Source organism: Phoenix dactylifera, chromosome 18 (assembly GCF_051530095.1).
Source record: "Phoenix dactylifera cultivar Ajwa chromosome 18, Ajwa_hap1_PhDact_Kaust_v1.1, whole genome shotgun sequence".
Classification (NCBI taxonomy): domain Eukaryota; kingdom Viridiplantae; phylum Streptophyta; class Magnoliopsida; order Arecales; family Arecaceae; genus Phoenix; species Phoenix dactylifera.
In genome coordinates, this window is record NC_143207.1 from 16,081,706 (window position 1) to 16,098,945 (window position 17,240).

Sequence of the window (17,240 nt, forward strand, 5' to 3'; positions counted from 1 at the left end):
AGTGGTATTAAAAAAATGAGATGGTGACCTCTGAGAATGCTCAATCTCCAGAACACTCGATCATATATACATAATCTAATCAAGCACATTGTTTACTATAGCCATCATTATTTTCATGACCTTTAGTAGAATATGCCAAATCTTCTTTTTATTTCCTTCTTTCATCCCTTTCGTTGCAATATCGCAGGAGGGTCCATTTCATAATACCTAATGGTTTACAAAATTTTAGGGTAGAAGTGGACAAATAAGATCACAAGTACATTAACTTGTTCTAAACATATCAAGAACTAAACTATATTCAAATGTACAGCTTGTTTGACCTGCCACTAGGAGTTGAGATTCTTGGTTAAAGGCCTTCAGCATTCGACCATGGCAGATAAGTTGTATGATTGAGTTTTTGAACATTTTGCTTTCTTTAAGTGTTGCTCGAAATTTTTTCAGGAAGAAAACCATATATGGATCAGCTGTTATAGATTAAACAGAGAGATAGTGAAGATAGGAAACAAGTAATCTAGAAACTACAAAGTATCATAAATATCACCAAAATTTAAATGATACAAGAACAATAATGTACACGAATCATGAATCCATTTTTTTTCTTTTCTTTTGTCAATAATACATCTAAATTCTCTCACATTTTATGATCTAAATGAATTTTTAGCATATATTTTTCTGAGTAACATGAATTTTATAGATTATAAATTTGACGACGCGAATGAAATTTAAACCATTACCGATATGCTGCACCATTAAGGTCCGATCCACATCCATGTGCCTGTTATATAATTGTAACATCACATGGAGTCGAGAGTTTATCTTAGCTGGATTCTCGATCGATTTAGATTCAACAGTTTAATATATAGAGATTATGGCTTTAGTGATATCTTATAGCGGAATACAAAATATTGAAGTGCATCTTTGCAAAGGTGACATCTTTTCCAAGTAAAAACGTGACTTTCATAGGTACTCTTTCTGTCCCCCGAAGGCTAGAAGTAAATGACAAAGATCAAAACAAATCTATTTATCAATGTAGCCTAAAGATTCCTAATAATTCTTTCTCAATCCAACCTTGGGCTCCATGGATGCATCTCTATCAATCTATTAAAAAAACATTACCCATGTTCACCTTGTCCTTTTGGACAAGGAGTGCTTCTCACGTAATCAATTTTAATTAGATGGGTGCATAGGGTGGAACATACATCATTTTTCGTGCACATGGTCACTGTCCTATCAAAGCCACGCTTACAATTTCTAACTTTAATCCACCCTGCTACCCTAAAATTCCAAGGAACAATGGCGAGGTGGCAAGTGATGTTGGCTTGAGTTCAACTAATTGACATGTAATACCAAGGCTAGTGCCTACCACTTTAGTATTGACTCCCAGAAGAGCCTTCAAAGAAATGTGCACATAGATCTAGGTGTCATTTTCACCTATGATTATGCATGGTTGTGGAGTAAGTTGCTCAAGATTGAAGAGGTTAGCATATTCCCAACTCTTTTTATTCCAAAATAAATGTTATCCCATCCTACAAGATTGATAATTTATTTTGGATTATATACAAGATGGTAATTGTATGTATTTATCTAGAATTAAATACAAGATGGATCATGGGATTAAGGTCTTAATTGAAATGTTTTTGCTATTTTTGGGGTCAATTTAATGTGAGTTTAGGTCCGAATGAGTTTCATTTAGTCTTGACTTGATTTTAGTTCGATTTAGGATTATCATACTAATCGAGTAGGCTTGCGTTCGACTCAAACTGAAATTAAGCTCAAAATAATGGTAAACAAGTCGAGCTTGATGCTAGAGTTCAAGCTCGAAATTAATTTCAAACTAAGCTTGAACAAACTCAAGCTTGGCTCCGTTTACACCCCTAATTAATATGCAATTGAAGAAGTGAAGGATGTTAGGAGTCATTAAGATGCAATTGAAAAAGTCAAGGGTACTAAGATCCAACCTAAAAGCTTAAGTTAGGAGGCAGATGGACCCATGAGTATTTAAGCACCGCTAAAATCATTAATCTATCCAATGTGAGACTATTTCGCAATACCTCCTCTAGAGCGAGCATGGAGATATTTAGCACCTCTAGCACGCAGATGAACGTATGAGAAAAGTACCACTAGAGTCCTTAACCTATTTGATATAGGACTATTCCTCAACAAAGGTGATTTGGGTTTTCTCCAATAACAGAGGGAACTAGATGATGTCTATGACTTCAGGGATAGCTTCGTGTCAGAGGGAATGACTCTTACACATACACAATGATTCAGGTGAAGTTTCAGATCCATTTTTTTCTATTCAATTGATAGATTTCCTGATTCAAAGAATAAAGCCTTCATTATGCATGATAAAATTTATTTCCAATTGTTTATACCTTCTTAAATCAACATAAAATGCACAGAAAGTTCCATCCTGTTAACTAAATAGTTCGGTATAATCTTTATACTTCCATTTGAAAAAATTGATTCACATTGTCATGTAGGTCTTTCTAATTTTGCTATTAAATTTTCCATCAAAAAAAATTGCTATTGTATTGCATAATTGGACCTGTCAATTAAGATAACCTCAGCAAAATCAATTTTACTTGATAGATTATAGATTTTTGTATTTGAACAACAACATGGCCTACCTAGTATTGGGTTTTTCAGCTACACCTTTGTACACTTTAAACTCCTACTATAATTTTTTCTGTCAAAATTGGGAAAAAAAAAAGAAACTCCTACTGCAATATAGGTTCAAATCCTCTTGCATATGGGCCAGGAGAGGCTGACCTCTGAGATCCTAACATTCTGCTTATAACTCCCAAACCAAGGGTTAGTCGACCAAACATTTTCAGACCATTTAACACAATCCTAATTGATTACAGAACATATTTGAAAAATCAATTTTTTTCATCATAATTATGCATCTCAAAGAGCATCATCCTTCATTGATCATAGAAGTCTAAACAAGCAGAGCATTTTAAAGAAGACCAACTTTGAAATGTCGGCGAGAAAGGAGGTTGCCACGGACCGCCTTGAAGGGTAGATGAAAGCGATTACATAATGTTGAGAATAACAACACTAAAATAAAATATGGTCATCAACACATTGAAATCATCTTGTAATTTTCCTCTGAAATAAATATAAGATTTTATAAAGGTCATCCATGGCATGGCTGAGTCTAATAATTATGCTAAGTAATAGGTTGCTAAGCCAGATTCTGAGGTGCTAAAGCTTCACAGGTGGCATTTATAATAATCATAATACAGAGGGCTATATCAACTTTGGCTCACATAGGGATCCTTTCTTCACATGTGATTAGTGTCCTTTTTTTTTTTGGTAAATGATTAGTGTCCTTCCACACTTCCTAGAAGTTATAAGAGGCTTCTCTAGGCTCCCACTCCCACCAAGTGTTTCAGGTGAGCAGGTTCTGTTCTAGTCTATTCAGTCAGCATGGGAAGGAAACCATGTTGCTCTGGAGAAGATCTCAATAGAGGAGCTTGGACAGCAGAGGAGGACAGGATCCTTAAATCCTACATCAAAGACCATGGAGAAGGGAGATGGAGAAGCCTTCCCAAGAAAGCAGGTTCAATCAAACACAAGTCATCTCTCTTCTCTAAATTAGAACTGTGATCCAACAATGGTCTTATTTTTTCTCATCATGATATCTTTTAGGCCTCAAGCGCTGTGGAAAGAGCTGCCGGCTCCGATGGCTGAATTACCTCAGGCCTGACATCAAGAGAGGGAACATAACAGATGAAGAGGAGGATCTCATTATTAGGCTCCACAACCTCTTAGGAAACAGGTAATACCTTGTTATCTAGTGGTTTCATGGTGATATGGTTGTGAATTGTGTCTTCACTCATGTCCTTCAGCAATTTCTCTTGCAGGTGGTCATTGATTGCAGGGAGACTACCAGGGCGAACAGACAATGAAATAAAGAACTATTGGAATACTTGTCTGAGGAAGAAGGTCCAAGGCCAGCATCAGCTGAAAAGGTGCGAGGCTTCAATCAATGAGGCACCCCAGAACTACTTGGTTCGAACAAAGGCTATTCGTTGTTCTAAGAGGTTCATCACACCCCAGCAACACATCACTCAAAAGCAAGAGAGAAATGCAGCTATCGAGCCGGCCATGATCGGAGAGCTGGCTACCGAGCACTCCTCTGTCACTCCTAAAGAAGACACTTGGTGGGATGTGTTGCAGGGGCTGGATACAAGCAAAGCATCCCCATCAGAAGCTGCGGACTTCGATTCCATGCAACTATGTGGGAGTGAATCGCCATGCAACCACCATACTAGAAGAGAGGACTACCTTAAGGGGGTGTTTGAAGAGATGAGTGATGCAGCGCTACCAGATGTTGAACTGGAGCTCAAATCACTGGCCAATTTCCTTGGCTGTGAAGAGGGATGGCTTGCAGGAGAGATCTAGGATGAGAACCAAATGAGCTTTGGATGGATGGATGAACAGAGCTGTACTCCAAGTGACATCAAATAATGGCATGCACAGCTCTCTCTTGTCGTGCCCCAAATAAGTTTGCCATGGTCAATCTGGGTAGGAAAGAAGGGACTACTTACTTTCATGGTGTAATCCATCACTTTTGTACCAATAAATGAGTATATTCAATGAATCACTCCATGACAGTACAGGGGTCATCTCAGAGATGTGATATGTCTTCTGTAGGGATCTTATGACTTTTCAAGGGAAAAAAGAATGATGAATTATGATTGGAGAGTACGCCATTTTCTTCTGGTGAAACCATTGAGACTATTTAACTACTCTTCGAGGGAATTGAGTAGTGATTTAAGACCTTAGTCGCTAGCAAGCGCCCACCACAAACTGAAACCAACAAGCACTAGAGAGGTGGTGCGATCACTTAAAAAGAAAACATCGGGGATTAATTGGATAAATCAAGTAGACCGAGGCAAGTAAGTGTGAGATGACCCAATCCTAAGCAAGGACTCAAATAAGTTTCCTAGGCTCACATAATGCTGGTTTGGCAACTCAGCATCTACCTATCACACCAATTCCTGAAGTTGCACCAATCCCCTCATGCCCTGTGGCAGAGGAAATCTTTTGTCCGGGCATATTTTTGTCATGTAAGCAGAGAATCCAAGGTGCGCTTGATTTTTCTGTTACAGAACTACATGGATGTTGACTTAGATTTCCTTCCTGCCCTGCTAATCTCTCGTATGGCTCCTTCATCATTAACTCTTAGATTGCATGCTTCCTCATATAGGTTAGGAACTTTGGTGTTTGTTTACCAAATTGAATCAATTGCAAACTCTTAAATGGAAAACATGAGATGTTTTCATCAATCATAGTGATGAATTCTGTCCCTTTTTTTAACTCAAAGCTCCTAAAACTTGATGGGAGACGCATGATGCAGCATTCTCTGCAACCTTTTTTATTCTAAAATTTCTCGAAAACCTGAATTAAACTTTAGGAAACAACCTTTGAGAGCCCTCGAGTGTGAAAATACTAGGCTCCTAGTGTATCTTTCCATCACATCTTGGTCCCCACGCCCTAACCAAATGACTGTTAATGATTCAATTGGCTTTTGTTACGAGACACCCTACTTGTGCTACACTTAGCCTCCCTAGTCAGGATAACAAAAAATATTATCACTTTACGATATCCCATGACCCAATACCACATGTACACAAAAGAATATAAGCCTGGAAATCTTGATGCTAACAGTTTTATTGAATAGTGTTCCTTGTCGTTGCCTAGTCCTCGTAACAGGTGTCTCTGTTACTTGTCCAGCCACTGGAAGTAAGAAACAAGTTCCTCTTGACCCGAACACTAAAGCTCATAAGGGTTAATGAATTATCTTGGGATAATGACCAAATAAAACTTATATCCAATTGGTCAGAGCACTTTGTCACAAACAAATGCACACTTCCAGCTCCAAAATGTTGTCTTTCATATTCTTGTTAAAAAACCAATATGTATCAAACTATAGTCTGCTTCCTAAAATCGGTTCTTGCTCTCAACTTGAAGTGGTAGTTTTCAGTAAAAACATTAGATGACTTCAATTCACTACAACCATTATGTTAAGATGGTCGACCAAATTAATCATGGGCAGATGATTCTAGCCAGCAACTCTTGTGATTACTTAAGAAGACTAATTATCGGTCACCAGTATAAGTTTTACCAAAAGCAGCTTCGTATTGATTCCTTAACCAGATCAGCTCTCCATAATTTCTACCATATAATCCATTCCTTCTTGCTGCTGAGGCATGGCGAAGTGCAAAAAGTGTGCAAGAGGATTCTTAATCTATGAACACCTAGGCCATTACCATAGATGATTATGAGCCTTTAACTATGGCTTAATTAAAAGCATAAAGCTTTTTTGTTCTGTTAAACTGATTAAAAAAATTGCTATTAAAGCTTCCCCATTGGGAAGTTTTGTTCATTTCATGCGGTGATATGCAACCCATTGATAGCCTGAACCACATTTGATAATGGTGATCATGTGATGGTGCTACTTTTCTAACATATCATAGATTGATCTTTAAAGCATCATGGCAAAAGGAAACAAGCTTGACACAGTGGCATCCATCTGAATGGATTAAAGCACCAAATAATAACTGATAGAGTCTATCTAGTAGTGATGGAAGGAAGTGAGATATAGCTGTTGCAAGTCAAAAACAATGCTTGAAGAACAGTTTAAGCACATGATTGAGAACTTTCACAAAGAAGATGTTTTCGAAGTCATTACCAGTTAAACTACAACATTATATGCTTGACCCAACATAAACTATACAAAGTTAGACATGAGATTGATGCTTCCAGTGGGACTCTAAAAGGGCTTCCAAGTGCACCCATGTTTCTCCAAATATAGCTGAGTGGCAGATGTACCAAATATAGCATTATCGATTTCTTAAGGCTCTAGATAAAAATCAGTCAGTGTAGCAACATTAGCAATATTCTCAAGAAATAACCTATAAGCCATAATAACCGACCCAAAAAGGTCAAAAAAAAGGAATATTATTGCATAGAAAAAATGGTGCCTTTTCAACCTTGATTCCCATAAAGAAACAACACTTGAAAGCAGCACAACTTATATTTGTCACAAAGTGGCAACTCTGTCATCATTCATCTGATGCCAAGAAATACTTTACAATCATGAACCCAAAATTTAAAAAAAAAAAAAAACAGAGCTTATCTTTCCCTGTGCAAGTAGCCAGAAATCCAGCTTGAAGACCACTGTGCATTTGCTCTTAGCCCCATGCCATGGAGGACGCATAGTTGACCACCAGCTTCCCATCAAACCCAAAATTCTGTTGTTTTAAGGAGAGGTTAATGTTAGAGCAAACCCCAAAACTTCACATAAAAAAAATCAATAAGATTTATATAATTCCAATTTAAATATGGCCAGTGAAACTTATCAAGAGTTTCTAAAAGGCTCAATTCCATCAAGACTAAGAAGGAAGAGATGAATTAGCAGAGTAAGAGCCTTAAATAGTTAAACCTTTACAGTGTTTCCTCATAATCTGATAATCAAACAGATCCATAACAGAATTCTAACTTAAATGTTTGATCCAAACTCCACAAATCACGACATATATGGTATACATTACCTAATGGTGGAATCTTTAGGTTGACTATTGCCTAACTTTTTCTTATGGCTTCATGCATGCAAAATGATGCAAATCCAGCTGAAATATAGTGAAAAAAAAAGCTGAAATATAGTGAAAAGAGGGGTTATATTTTTGGTGTCCATTCACAATAAAAGCAAACACATGCAGAGTCCCTAATTTTACATGGATACATCAAAAGAAAGCTTCCTTAGAATAAAAAAATTTTAAAAAAAATCCCGAAACACTAAAGCAGGAGATGTGATACCAATACCAGGTGCCCTACAAGCTAGGCCAGTAAGGATGTGATACTGGTATAACAGCCAATATAACGTGAAACATGCTTAATTTTTTTTTTTTTTGAAAAAAAATAAAAGATCAGTATACTTTTGTTTTAGAAGGAGAAGAAGAAGAAGAATTCCATTTTCTTCAGGTGGTTCATGACTAATTATAGTTAAATTCTATTTGCATTACAAACTTCTAAAATTAATAATCTTTAAAGTTTCTTAAACTAAATACTAACAAGAATGATTCCTCAAAGTCAAAACAAATGAAAATTTCAACCATGACCAAGAGGTAACATTCCTACTATCATTACAGCAGTCACGATGTCTGCTAGTCTAAACCTATGGAAGACTGCATAAACCTGAACTTTGATTGCTATGGAGAGTTCTGTTCGCATATCATTCACCCTTGTAACCAGAAACCTCATATGGAGAGGTTAAGCAGTGCTCGTGCAGGTATTAACCATTGTGGGTCCTTAGGTATCCAAATCCAAAGATTTGGCTTGAGATAAATGCAGACAATTGTGTCGACTGGATTAATAGATCTATTAAACCAGTGTAGGAGCCTGAATGTTTGTTATTGCATATATGAGTTCTCACATAAAGGCTGATGGAATTAAAAGTTAGTCACACTTTAAGGAGGGATACAGAGCAGCTGATTTGTCTGCCCCATGCCACCGATCAGGCATAATTAACTTCTCATTGACACTGAAATTCTGCTAACCCAACTAGTAGGTGCATTGGCATTTCTTACATGAATAAATATTACAAACGCACAGTGTAGACTTGCAAGAAAATTTCCCCAGAAAACCTAAAAGGCATGATTTCATTCCCTATCTTTTCAATGTTGCATGGACGATGAAGTCAGCAACTACATTGAACCCCATCACCTCCTCCCCCCTCCGCCCCACACCAAAAAAAAAGAAAGGAAAAAGTCATTATCTGCAATTATCTAATTCACTGGTAAGATATAGTACTAAATATTGATTGTCTTGGTCATCTAATACGGAAAATCTGACTGGTGGTGCTTTTATCTCACATGTATGCTGTTCAGTGGATGAATCGTTAAGAAGAGATTTATGTATGTAGACATTATGGTTTACCTGAAGGGCTTATAAATATGCTCCCCATTTATTAGATAAACACATCCTGAGATATCCCTCTCCCTTCAAATTTAAGAAAAACAAAAAGGAAGGGAATCCATCTCACAATCAGAATACAATGATCAAGCTTCCCTCTACCAATTACTAATTTGGAGTGAATTTGGTTGCTTGGACAACCACAGACACAATTCGAACATTGGCATTCTATATGGTAGTAAAACGATAAATGATAAATAAAAAGAACTATGGAGGTAGACAGATAGAGGCTTTGGATTTGATCCTACCAAGGAATAATATAAGATTAGTGTGATAGACAGGTACAGGGGTATACCATACCATACCTGTGGAGGTATGGGAGCACATCATACCACACCATGCTGGTAAGGTACAGCACCTGATACCAAGACTTTAAAACCTTCCTACAATTGTGCAAAATTGAATCTTCGTACATTTACCTTGTTAAAAAGTAGAAAATACTACAATACAAGCATGACTAGACAGATAAAAAATGTGGAATTGCAAATATGGTTTGCCACAGACACCAAAATAGTTCCATGGAAACGAACCACAGAATAATGATTAGATAAGAAGAAGGCTTACATTGTATAGATCAATCACCAATTCATCGGGATTTGGTGAAAATGCACTATTGACGTAAACAAACTGTTGAGCAAACAACTAGCCATCAGTAATTATGCATCTAAATACTATATTAAGATACTTGGTATTTTCTGAGATAGAGTGCATACTAATGTATCTCTATGAAGCTGACGACGAAGAAATTCAATGACCTTAGAGAATTTGTCATTCCCAGAAATCTGCCAGCAAAAGAATTAGTCAGTTTAATCACACACACTATTTTGAGTGGTCTTAAACTTGCAACATCTGCTAGCAAGGCAAAAGATGCAAGTTGTGGTATAACATAATGAAATATCATTGGATGAACTGTAAAAGACCCATCATATTTCAGTTGGATTTATAAACCCAATCTCAACCCATGTAAATCCCTAATAATTCAATATGGCTTTGATACACTTCCTTAATACCCACCAAATAACCTCTTGTTGGACTATACCAAATGCTTTCTCCAAGTAAACCCAAAAAAAATGAGAGAAGGATAGCTTTAGTCTGCTTTCTGTATTTTCCATTAAATGTCTGGTCAAAAAAATAATCTTGATGGTTAGTCTTCCTAGAATATTGCTATGTTAGTTTCCAAAGAATCATCGCTGACCTTAAATTTTATTCTATTACCTGACTTGTAACTTCATGGTGTGGCTCAAAAGTTTTTCCATAAAAGCCAATGCAATTTGCCATATCACAGTTCATATATCACTATTATTTTGATATATGTATTAAATACTTCTCCAGTTACTAGGCATTTCCTGAATTTCAAGATTTTACGAATAAAACTGATTAGCCAATTCAATCTAGCTTCTGTTGTAATCTGTTGATAAAAATACAGACTGAAGAATAAATGATGTTACCTACAGCAAAAATATGTTCAAAGCACTGCTAATTTGACATTAGCATTACCTTGAGGATTGTTGTCGATATCCAATTATATGGTCCTTCAAGGCCTTGCCTCGGTTAATACAACTCATCTGTTGACTTACTTAGCTGACCTGATATAGCGACAATAAGCACTGATCAAAGCATTACTCCTGCAGGCAGTTTCCTAAATCTCTCTAATATCTGCATATAACTTCCTAGCAGCACCAGACCACAAATTCTCTAATTATACTTCTTATAAATAGTATTCCTTACAAGAATGACAATCTACATGGTCTAGGAGCCTTTACAAGAAGAAAGGAGGAAGAGAGAAGCTTCGCTTTCCTTTTAATCCAAAATAGAATGTCTTGTCTTCAACTCAATTCCATTCAAGATATGCACCAATTAAACGGACAAGGGAAAAAAAAAGAATTTATCCTGTCTTCTTTCTAGAAACCAAGATCAATCATCTGAATTACTAAGAACAGCATAATCATGGACACCGCTACCTAGTGCAATGTCACACAACCCTCGCACCTTAATAGCCAGAACATTCTACCTAGGGTGATGCACTTGCTTCAGAATCTTCTCAGAATCTCCAAGTGAGCCTACTTCCTAAGCACTTTCTTACTTCAAATGTTTCTAAAATGTCCACTTCCCTGCCTGCACCTGCACCCACTCCCGATTCTGGTAACCAAGCCTCATACAGCTACCTTTATAATATCTCTTTTTCTTTTCCCTTTTTTTTCGAGAAAGTGGCTCCTCTATAATATCTCAAAGCCATTTCACTTAGTCTTCAACTAGACACACATGCCTCACCTTGCAAAACAAACCCAAAACTAAAATCCTTGGCAAAAACATATATCCACCACTATTACGCAAACATATTTAATTAAAATGGTTACACAGTTATTGCTCCCTGTTACTCAATTTCTGGTTTCTTCAACAGAAGCAACTCATAAGTTAAATTCTACTTTCTAGAAACTAACCTAGGACTTTTTCTAAATTCTTACAATTACAACATATTTACTTTTTTTTTAAAAAAAAAGAAAATTCTGCCTTCTTCTTTTTCTTCATCAAAGAAAATCTCCATCCCAACCCTTGTCACACTATACTTACTTTGATTGACATGAAAAAATATATTAAGCCTTTTGTTCTTTTCTGCTTTTTTTTTTATGGCGATAGTTTTTTTGGATGTATGGTGGGTGGGAGGGAGATAAAAAGTGTAAGAAGTCACATAGAAATTAAGAATCTCTCTTTTTTTCCCTACTAAAATGAACTCAATAAGCAATATATCTAAAGACCCTATTAACAATCAATTTCATATGCTCAAGAGAACTGAATGGCCTACAAAACCTAGCAAAGTCTGCATAGTTCTTTCTAGAGATGCTTTCTGCAGCTCCTTATGAGAATTCAACGCCTTAGCATGTAACCTGATGAAAAAGTGCAACTTCACTGGAAGTAACAAGAATTCTCCACCTATTACCTCTACTTTAATTTCTCCCACTTCCACAAATGTCCACAAGAAGTTCTTTAAGGAAAGAAATCCAGCAATTTCACACATCGTTTCTAGTGGACAACCCTAACTTCTCCCTTCACTTCATAGATCCCTCCAAAAGCTCTCCTTCACTATGAACTACATGGTCTCATCCTCCATTTTCAAGTCCATCTACTTCATCTCTTCCACCACTTCCAATCTATATATGAATGGTACTCTTCTTGAGTCTATGAAAATAACCACTCTATTTAACAACAAGAATTCTATGCCTATAAACTTCATATATTAGATGCATATCATCTCCTCAAGCCTTCCTTCCTCCCAAGATTTTTTATCTAGGAGAGAAGAATTCCACACCTATCAATATCCCTTCAAAATTCATCAACATCATCCCACACTTGTCAAATCTACAACCTTATCATGAAAGGGTACCTCATTTGGCAAGTATTCAAGCACTCTCAATTTTGACAAACCAAATTTTGGACTGTGCCAGACACTTGGGACACTTCATGACACTCCTTGACACTTCAATTCATCAAACCAAGTTGTCATCCTCATTACATACGTAATTTTGACACTACTGCATAAAAGCTGCCAAGTCCAACATGACATTTAGCAAAGGTTTTTATCAGTTTTGCAAACTTAGAACAGTTAATTCCAGCTAACTATTCATTATATGCATAAATCAACACATATTTGCAAACACATCTACATCATATAGAAGCATCAACATGCTGGATATCTTAAGGTTGCCATACCAGGTTCAAGAGTTCCATGCCATGTGGTCATCTAGTCAACCAAAATCTCCCAAATTAAGATGCAATAATAATATATTACCAAAGAAAGCGAATATCAAGCTTAACAATGGTTATTCTCTTATAGCAACTGGCTCAACCTTTACTTTTCCCTTTCCTATCTAAATCCGGAAAGAATTTTTAATTAATTACCATTAAATATGCCTTCTTTTGCACCTTTCCAGCAGAAAGAAAAAAACAAGGAAAAGACAGAGAGACAGAGATAGATAGATAGAGAGAGAGAGAGAGAGAGAGAGAGAGAGAGAGAGAGAGAGAGAGAGAGAAGATGAGGATGTAGAATGTTCAATAATTGTTTCAAGGAAAGCCAGAAAGATTAAGAGGTTATAATGGAAAGAGAAGAGATCGGTACCTTAAATTTGGCTTGCTTGAGTATCGGAGCATCGCCGGTCGCTCTCAGGTGAACTACAACTGCACGCAATAGGAGAAGGTCAGAAACTACGATCACAGAGAGAGAGGGGTACAAATTAAAAAAAAAGGAGGAGAAGAAATCGTAACCCTAGAAGCTTAGAAGACGGGTCCTCTTCCTTGGCTTTACCTTTCCGGTCGGAAGTCGGCGATTCTGCGGCCATGATCGAATGGCGCCGGAGATGGGCTTGAAATCGGTCTCGGCGGCGGGGGTGGCGAAGCGGGGCGCGGACGGGGGTGGCTGAGCGGCCGAGGGCCTCGTCCGACGGCCCTGACTCAAACACCAGGTAGCGCTCAAGGCCGGCGGATGGAGCCCGTCGGAGGGAAGAGAGACTTGGGAATGGGGCTCGCCCGGAGCCGGAGGGGAGAGGGGGTTCGGGATTTAGACGTCAAAGAGGAACACGGAAGAGTCGATGCTTCTTGTCTTGTCGCACGAATCATAAAGCGGATCGGAGTCCAAAACACGTGTCATTTTCTAATCAAAGGGTTGGAAACGAGTCCTAGCAGCTCGCTGCAGGTAGCTGGCTTAGCAGTCTATTACCCTTGGGGAGGTAACCTCACCACGTTGGTGTCAAGGTGGCCACACCTCTGTCCACATTGGATAACCCACAAGTAGCAACTACGGGCTCGTTTGGTTCGCGGGAAAAGAAGGGGGGAAAGTGTGGTCAACGGGAAAGTAATGAGATGCCTCTTGTTTGGTTGGAGTTTTCAAAAGAGAGAGAAGGAAAAGTTGTATTCCCATGGGAATGTGATTCCCACATTTCATGGGAAAGTCTTTCCCATGAGAAACATGGGAAAGTTACTTTCCCATGAGGCGAGAATCACTCCATTTTTACTTTTTTCCAAAAAGTCCCTTCAGCATTAAAGAAACATTAAAGAGGCATTAAAAACCTAATTTTTATTAAGGGCATAATAGGAATTATATATAACTTTCCTAGGAAAGTGGATGGCCAACCAAACATAAGCATCTTGGAAATTTGTCACTTTTCCATGGTCAACCAAACATGCCAAAAGTACTTTCCTAGGCATCCTCTTCCTAGGAATTTGTTTTCCAGGAATCATATTTCTAGGAAGGAAAATGCTTCCCGCGAACCAAACGAGCCCTACATGTATAGTTTTTTCTTGCAGGCAAATCAAATAGATTCTTGCAAATATAAATGTAATATTTCTAGTTGCTGGTAATTAAAATTGCAGGAAACAAAACAGCCCTCAATTAGGAGACACAATGTGGTTTAACCCACCCCTTATAGATTGCTTTCGACTAAGCCGGGCTAAAAGCCAATCGACGAATTCAGCCATCGTAAAAATTCAAACTTGCAGCCTCACGCAAACAAGCATAAATTCCCCCAACTCAACCATACCCCATGAACTCTCTATTAATTTTATTGACAATGGCCATTACTTTATAGCTTCAAAACTACAGTAAGTGATGCAAGACATTGTCGTCGTCATCGTCATTTGTTTTTCTTCTGTTATTACTCGGAGTGGACTATATATTTCGATGTTGGACCAGTTGGGATCTTCGACGGCCAAATTTTTCGTAAGTGCTTAGTACATGAGGACTTGTAGGACAATTTGTCCATCCTAATAGCAAAATTTGATTGCTCTATATTGAATTAGTTCTCAAATAGAGCTCCATCCAAACTCGCACCTCATCGACATTTCATCACCAAAAATGCGCAAGGAGTAGGGCCTTTTGATCTGGATATGAGAAGTGACCAATTAAAGACCTATCTCAGTGTTAGGAAAGCCTTCTTTTTTATGGACAGTAGTCATAGAATCCATCCAAGTAGGCCTATTAAAGGCCTCTCTCTAACAAATTGGGATGTATATAAAACATTCGGGCTGCCTGCCTTTGCCCTTTAAACATCATATCTCACCATGAGCAGAAATCTAGATTCGATGCTTACAACTCCATTGTCAGCTTAAGTCATGGGGTTTTGAAAGGCAACCTTTAAACCCATTACAGATTCTTCTTTATAAGATTAGGATAGAAGAGAGGAAATGGATCATTGGAGGTGTTGTAGACCAACCAAAACTCGCATAAATAGCGCTGCCCTTCATGATTCATAGTGGAAAATTTAAAAAAGAAAAAAGAATTAAAAAAATAAAAAGAAACTTGTACTTGACCTTGGTAGCATATGTAACGAGTTTTCTTTTCTTTTTTTTTTTTTCTTTTTTTTTTGGGTGGGGGCAGGGGTGACCCAAAATCTCATGGAATTGCATCAAATCTCATATAAAGCATATTTTTCTTTTAAGTACTTCTCAAACATGACCTAAATATTTTGTTTCATTGGTAGAAAGAGAGAGGCCTATATATATTATATTTACGTTGGTCACAAGATTTGGAGATGTACCATCTAAGATTCGAATATAGAATCTCTCGTTGTTAGGTAGAAGAATATATATGATCACTCAGGCAAGCCCTAACTTATTAAATATATAAACCCAATGTAAATTAATAGTTTTCAATATCTAGTTTGCCTTCAATATTAAAGACCTTATTTTCCTTCGTAAACTTAGCCCATGTTAATTGTTAAATGTTTTGCAGAATGTTTATGCAGGAATTATTTTTTAAGTTTCAACTGAAAACTTCATTCCAAAAAATAAAATCAGTCGTGGGCTAGTTTTGTCTTCTGAAGATGTTAATCCAAATTTCCACTCACTTCCACTTTCTGCTCAAATTTCGAATGTAGTTTGAGAGTTGCAATATATATTTCTACATTCCTCAGCAGGTACGTTACTTTTAAGATTCCAATTTATCCATATAGATACAAGAAGAGTAAATTAATAAGATATAAGTTTGGATGTATATATCATTTTATTTAATTCTTGCTATAGCTTCCTTTAAAAACAAATATATTAATTTTATATACCACTGCCTCCTTCTCCCCCTCCTCTCTTTCTTTGAACAGTGCATTGAGGTGAACATAATAATAAAAAACAATCCATCAACAAGTTTAGAGAAGACAAAACTCTATTTGGGTTCTTATTATACTGATCTCCAGCCGAAATCCTCATCAGTTGTTGTTGGGCCATCTCTCTCTTTCTCACATACACACGCACGCAAGCACGCACAAACATTGCACACACATTCATGTACCAATTACCAAACCCACTCAAGTATGATATCTCGCAGATTAGATGGTCGCCAACAAGAAGTGAGTATATATAAATGTGCCTTAAGTTGGCCATCATACTTTTAGTAGGCTAAAGCTGAAACCAAACCAAATCCCCCAACGTCACAGATTCTCCTCATTCCTAATCTCCAAGCGTGCAAAACCTTTGGGAATTATTCTAACCACGCCATGCTATGTGCTTAGGGGTAAAGTCCCCAAAAAAGCATTCTGATAAGCTTCCTTTTCTTAAAAAATCTACTTTGGGACTTGTAAGAATATCCCATTGGCTAATACGCACCAGCAAAGGAAGAGATCTAGTTCTCACTAAAAGTGGGTTAGCACAAAGCCCTACACTCATTTCTTAGATCTGTGTGATGGACCCTTGCATGCATCCATGCATGACATGGGGAAAGGAGGAAAGGAACTCCTCCACTGTCGTGCCACAGTGGAAGCCCCAGCACGTACCTCCTTCACAAACTCTTGCACAAGATAGCTGTTTGTGTAAACTTTTAATAGTTTAAAGTACACCTTCTGCGGTACACCAAGGAAATAGATTGAATGTTGGGAAGAGAAATCATGGTGCTATAATTGCATGGGGGCCGGAGAGTTCTTGAGGGCTCGTGCTTTACAGCAGTGCGTTGTTGCTGCTTTTGAGGGACGGACGTTTGTGTCTGTGGGTGAGTGCATGTAAAGAAAGCTACCACCTCAATTCCTCAAATAGATTTGCATGGGGAATCAGATCCTCCCGAGGTGAAAGTGCCAGCCTCTTTTTTTGAGGAAAGGCAAACCGTGGGTCAGTGGGTTGACAATGGATTTGACCACCCTGCCCTACTCCTGATATAAGCCACGAAATAATATCATATAGTTTCATGCATAAAAAAAACACATTAATTACATTTTACTTTCTTGATACGTGCACTCCTCTTTACCTTTTCCTCTCTTCTAGAAAACGTAGCTCCAAAG

General features: G+C 37.6%; 2 protein-coding genes across 5 annotated transcripts; one reads left to right on the forward strand and one right to left on the reverse strand.

The window, feature by feature from the left end:
- Positions 1 to 2,033: 2,033 nt before the first annotated feature.
- Positions 2,034 to 4,646, forward strand: LOC103703278 (transcription factor MYB1-like). 2 transcript variants are annotated; one of them, XM_008786075.6, is made up of 3 exons: positions 2,034 to 3,568; positions 3,658 to 3,787; positions 3,873 to 4,646. In XM_008786075.6, the coding sequence occupies exons 1-3, from the start codon at positions 3,436 to 3,438 to the stop codon at positions 4,411 to 4,413; spliced, it is 804 nt and encodes a 267-aa protein (XP_008784297.1). In that variant the 5' UTR covers positions 2,034 to 3,435; the 3' UTR covers positions 4,414 to 4,646. The 2 variants fall into 2 exon arrangements, with proteins under 2 accessions (XP_008784297.1, XP_026658863.1); XM_026803062.4 differs by having other exon boundaries at positions 3,220 to 3,568; positions 3,858 to 4,646.
- Positions 4,647 to 6,961: 2,315 nt separating this feature from the next.
- Positions 6,962 to 13,570, reverse strand: LOC113462485 (ubiquitin-like protein ATG12). 3 transcript variants are annotated; one of them, XM_039131502.3, is made up of 6 exons: positions 13,289 to 13,570; positions 13,103 to 13,161; positions 9,702 to 9,770; positions 9,553 to 9,615; positions 9,294 to 9,371; positions 6,962 to 7,268 (listed from the first exon to the last, which is right to left on the reverse strand). In XM_039131502.3, exons 1-5 carry the CDS (start codon positions 13,320 to 13,322, stop codon positions 9,315 to 9,317), a joined length of 282 nt encoding a protein of 93 aa, XP_038987430.1. In that variant the 5' UTR covers positions 13,323 to 13,570; the 3' UTR covers positions 6,962 to 7,268; positions 9,294 to 9,314. The 3 variants fall into 3 exon arrangements, with proteins under 3 accessions (XP_038987430.1, XP_038987429.1, XP_038987431.1); XM_039131501.3 differs by lacking the exon at positions 9,294 to 9,371 and having other exon boundaries at positions 13,289 to 13,565; XM_039131503.3 differs by lacking the exons at positions 9,294 to 9,371; positions 9,553 to 9,615; positions 9,702 to 9,770.
- Positions 13,571 to 17,240: the final 3,670 nt, after the last annotated feature.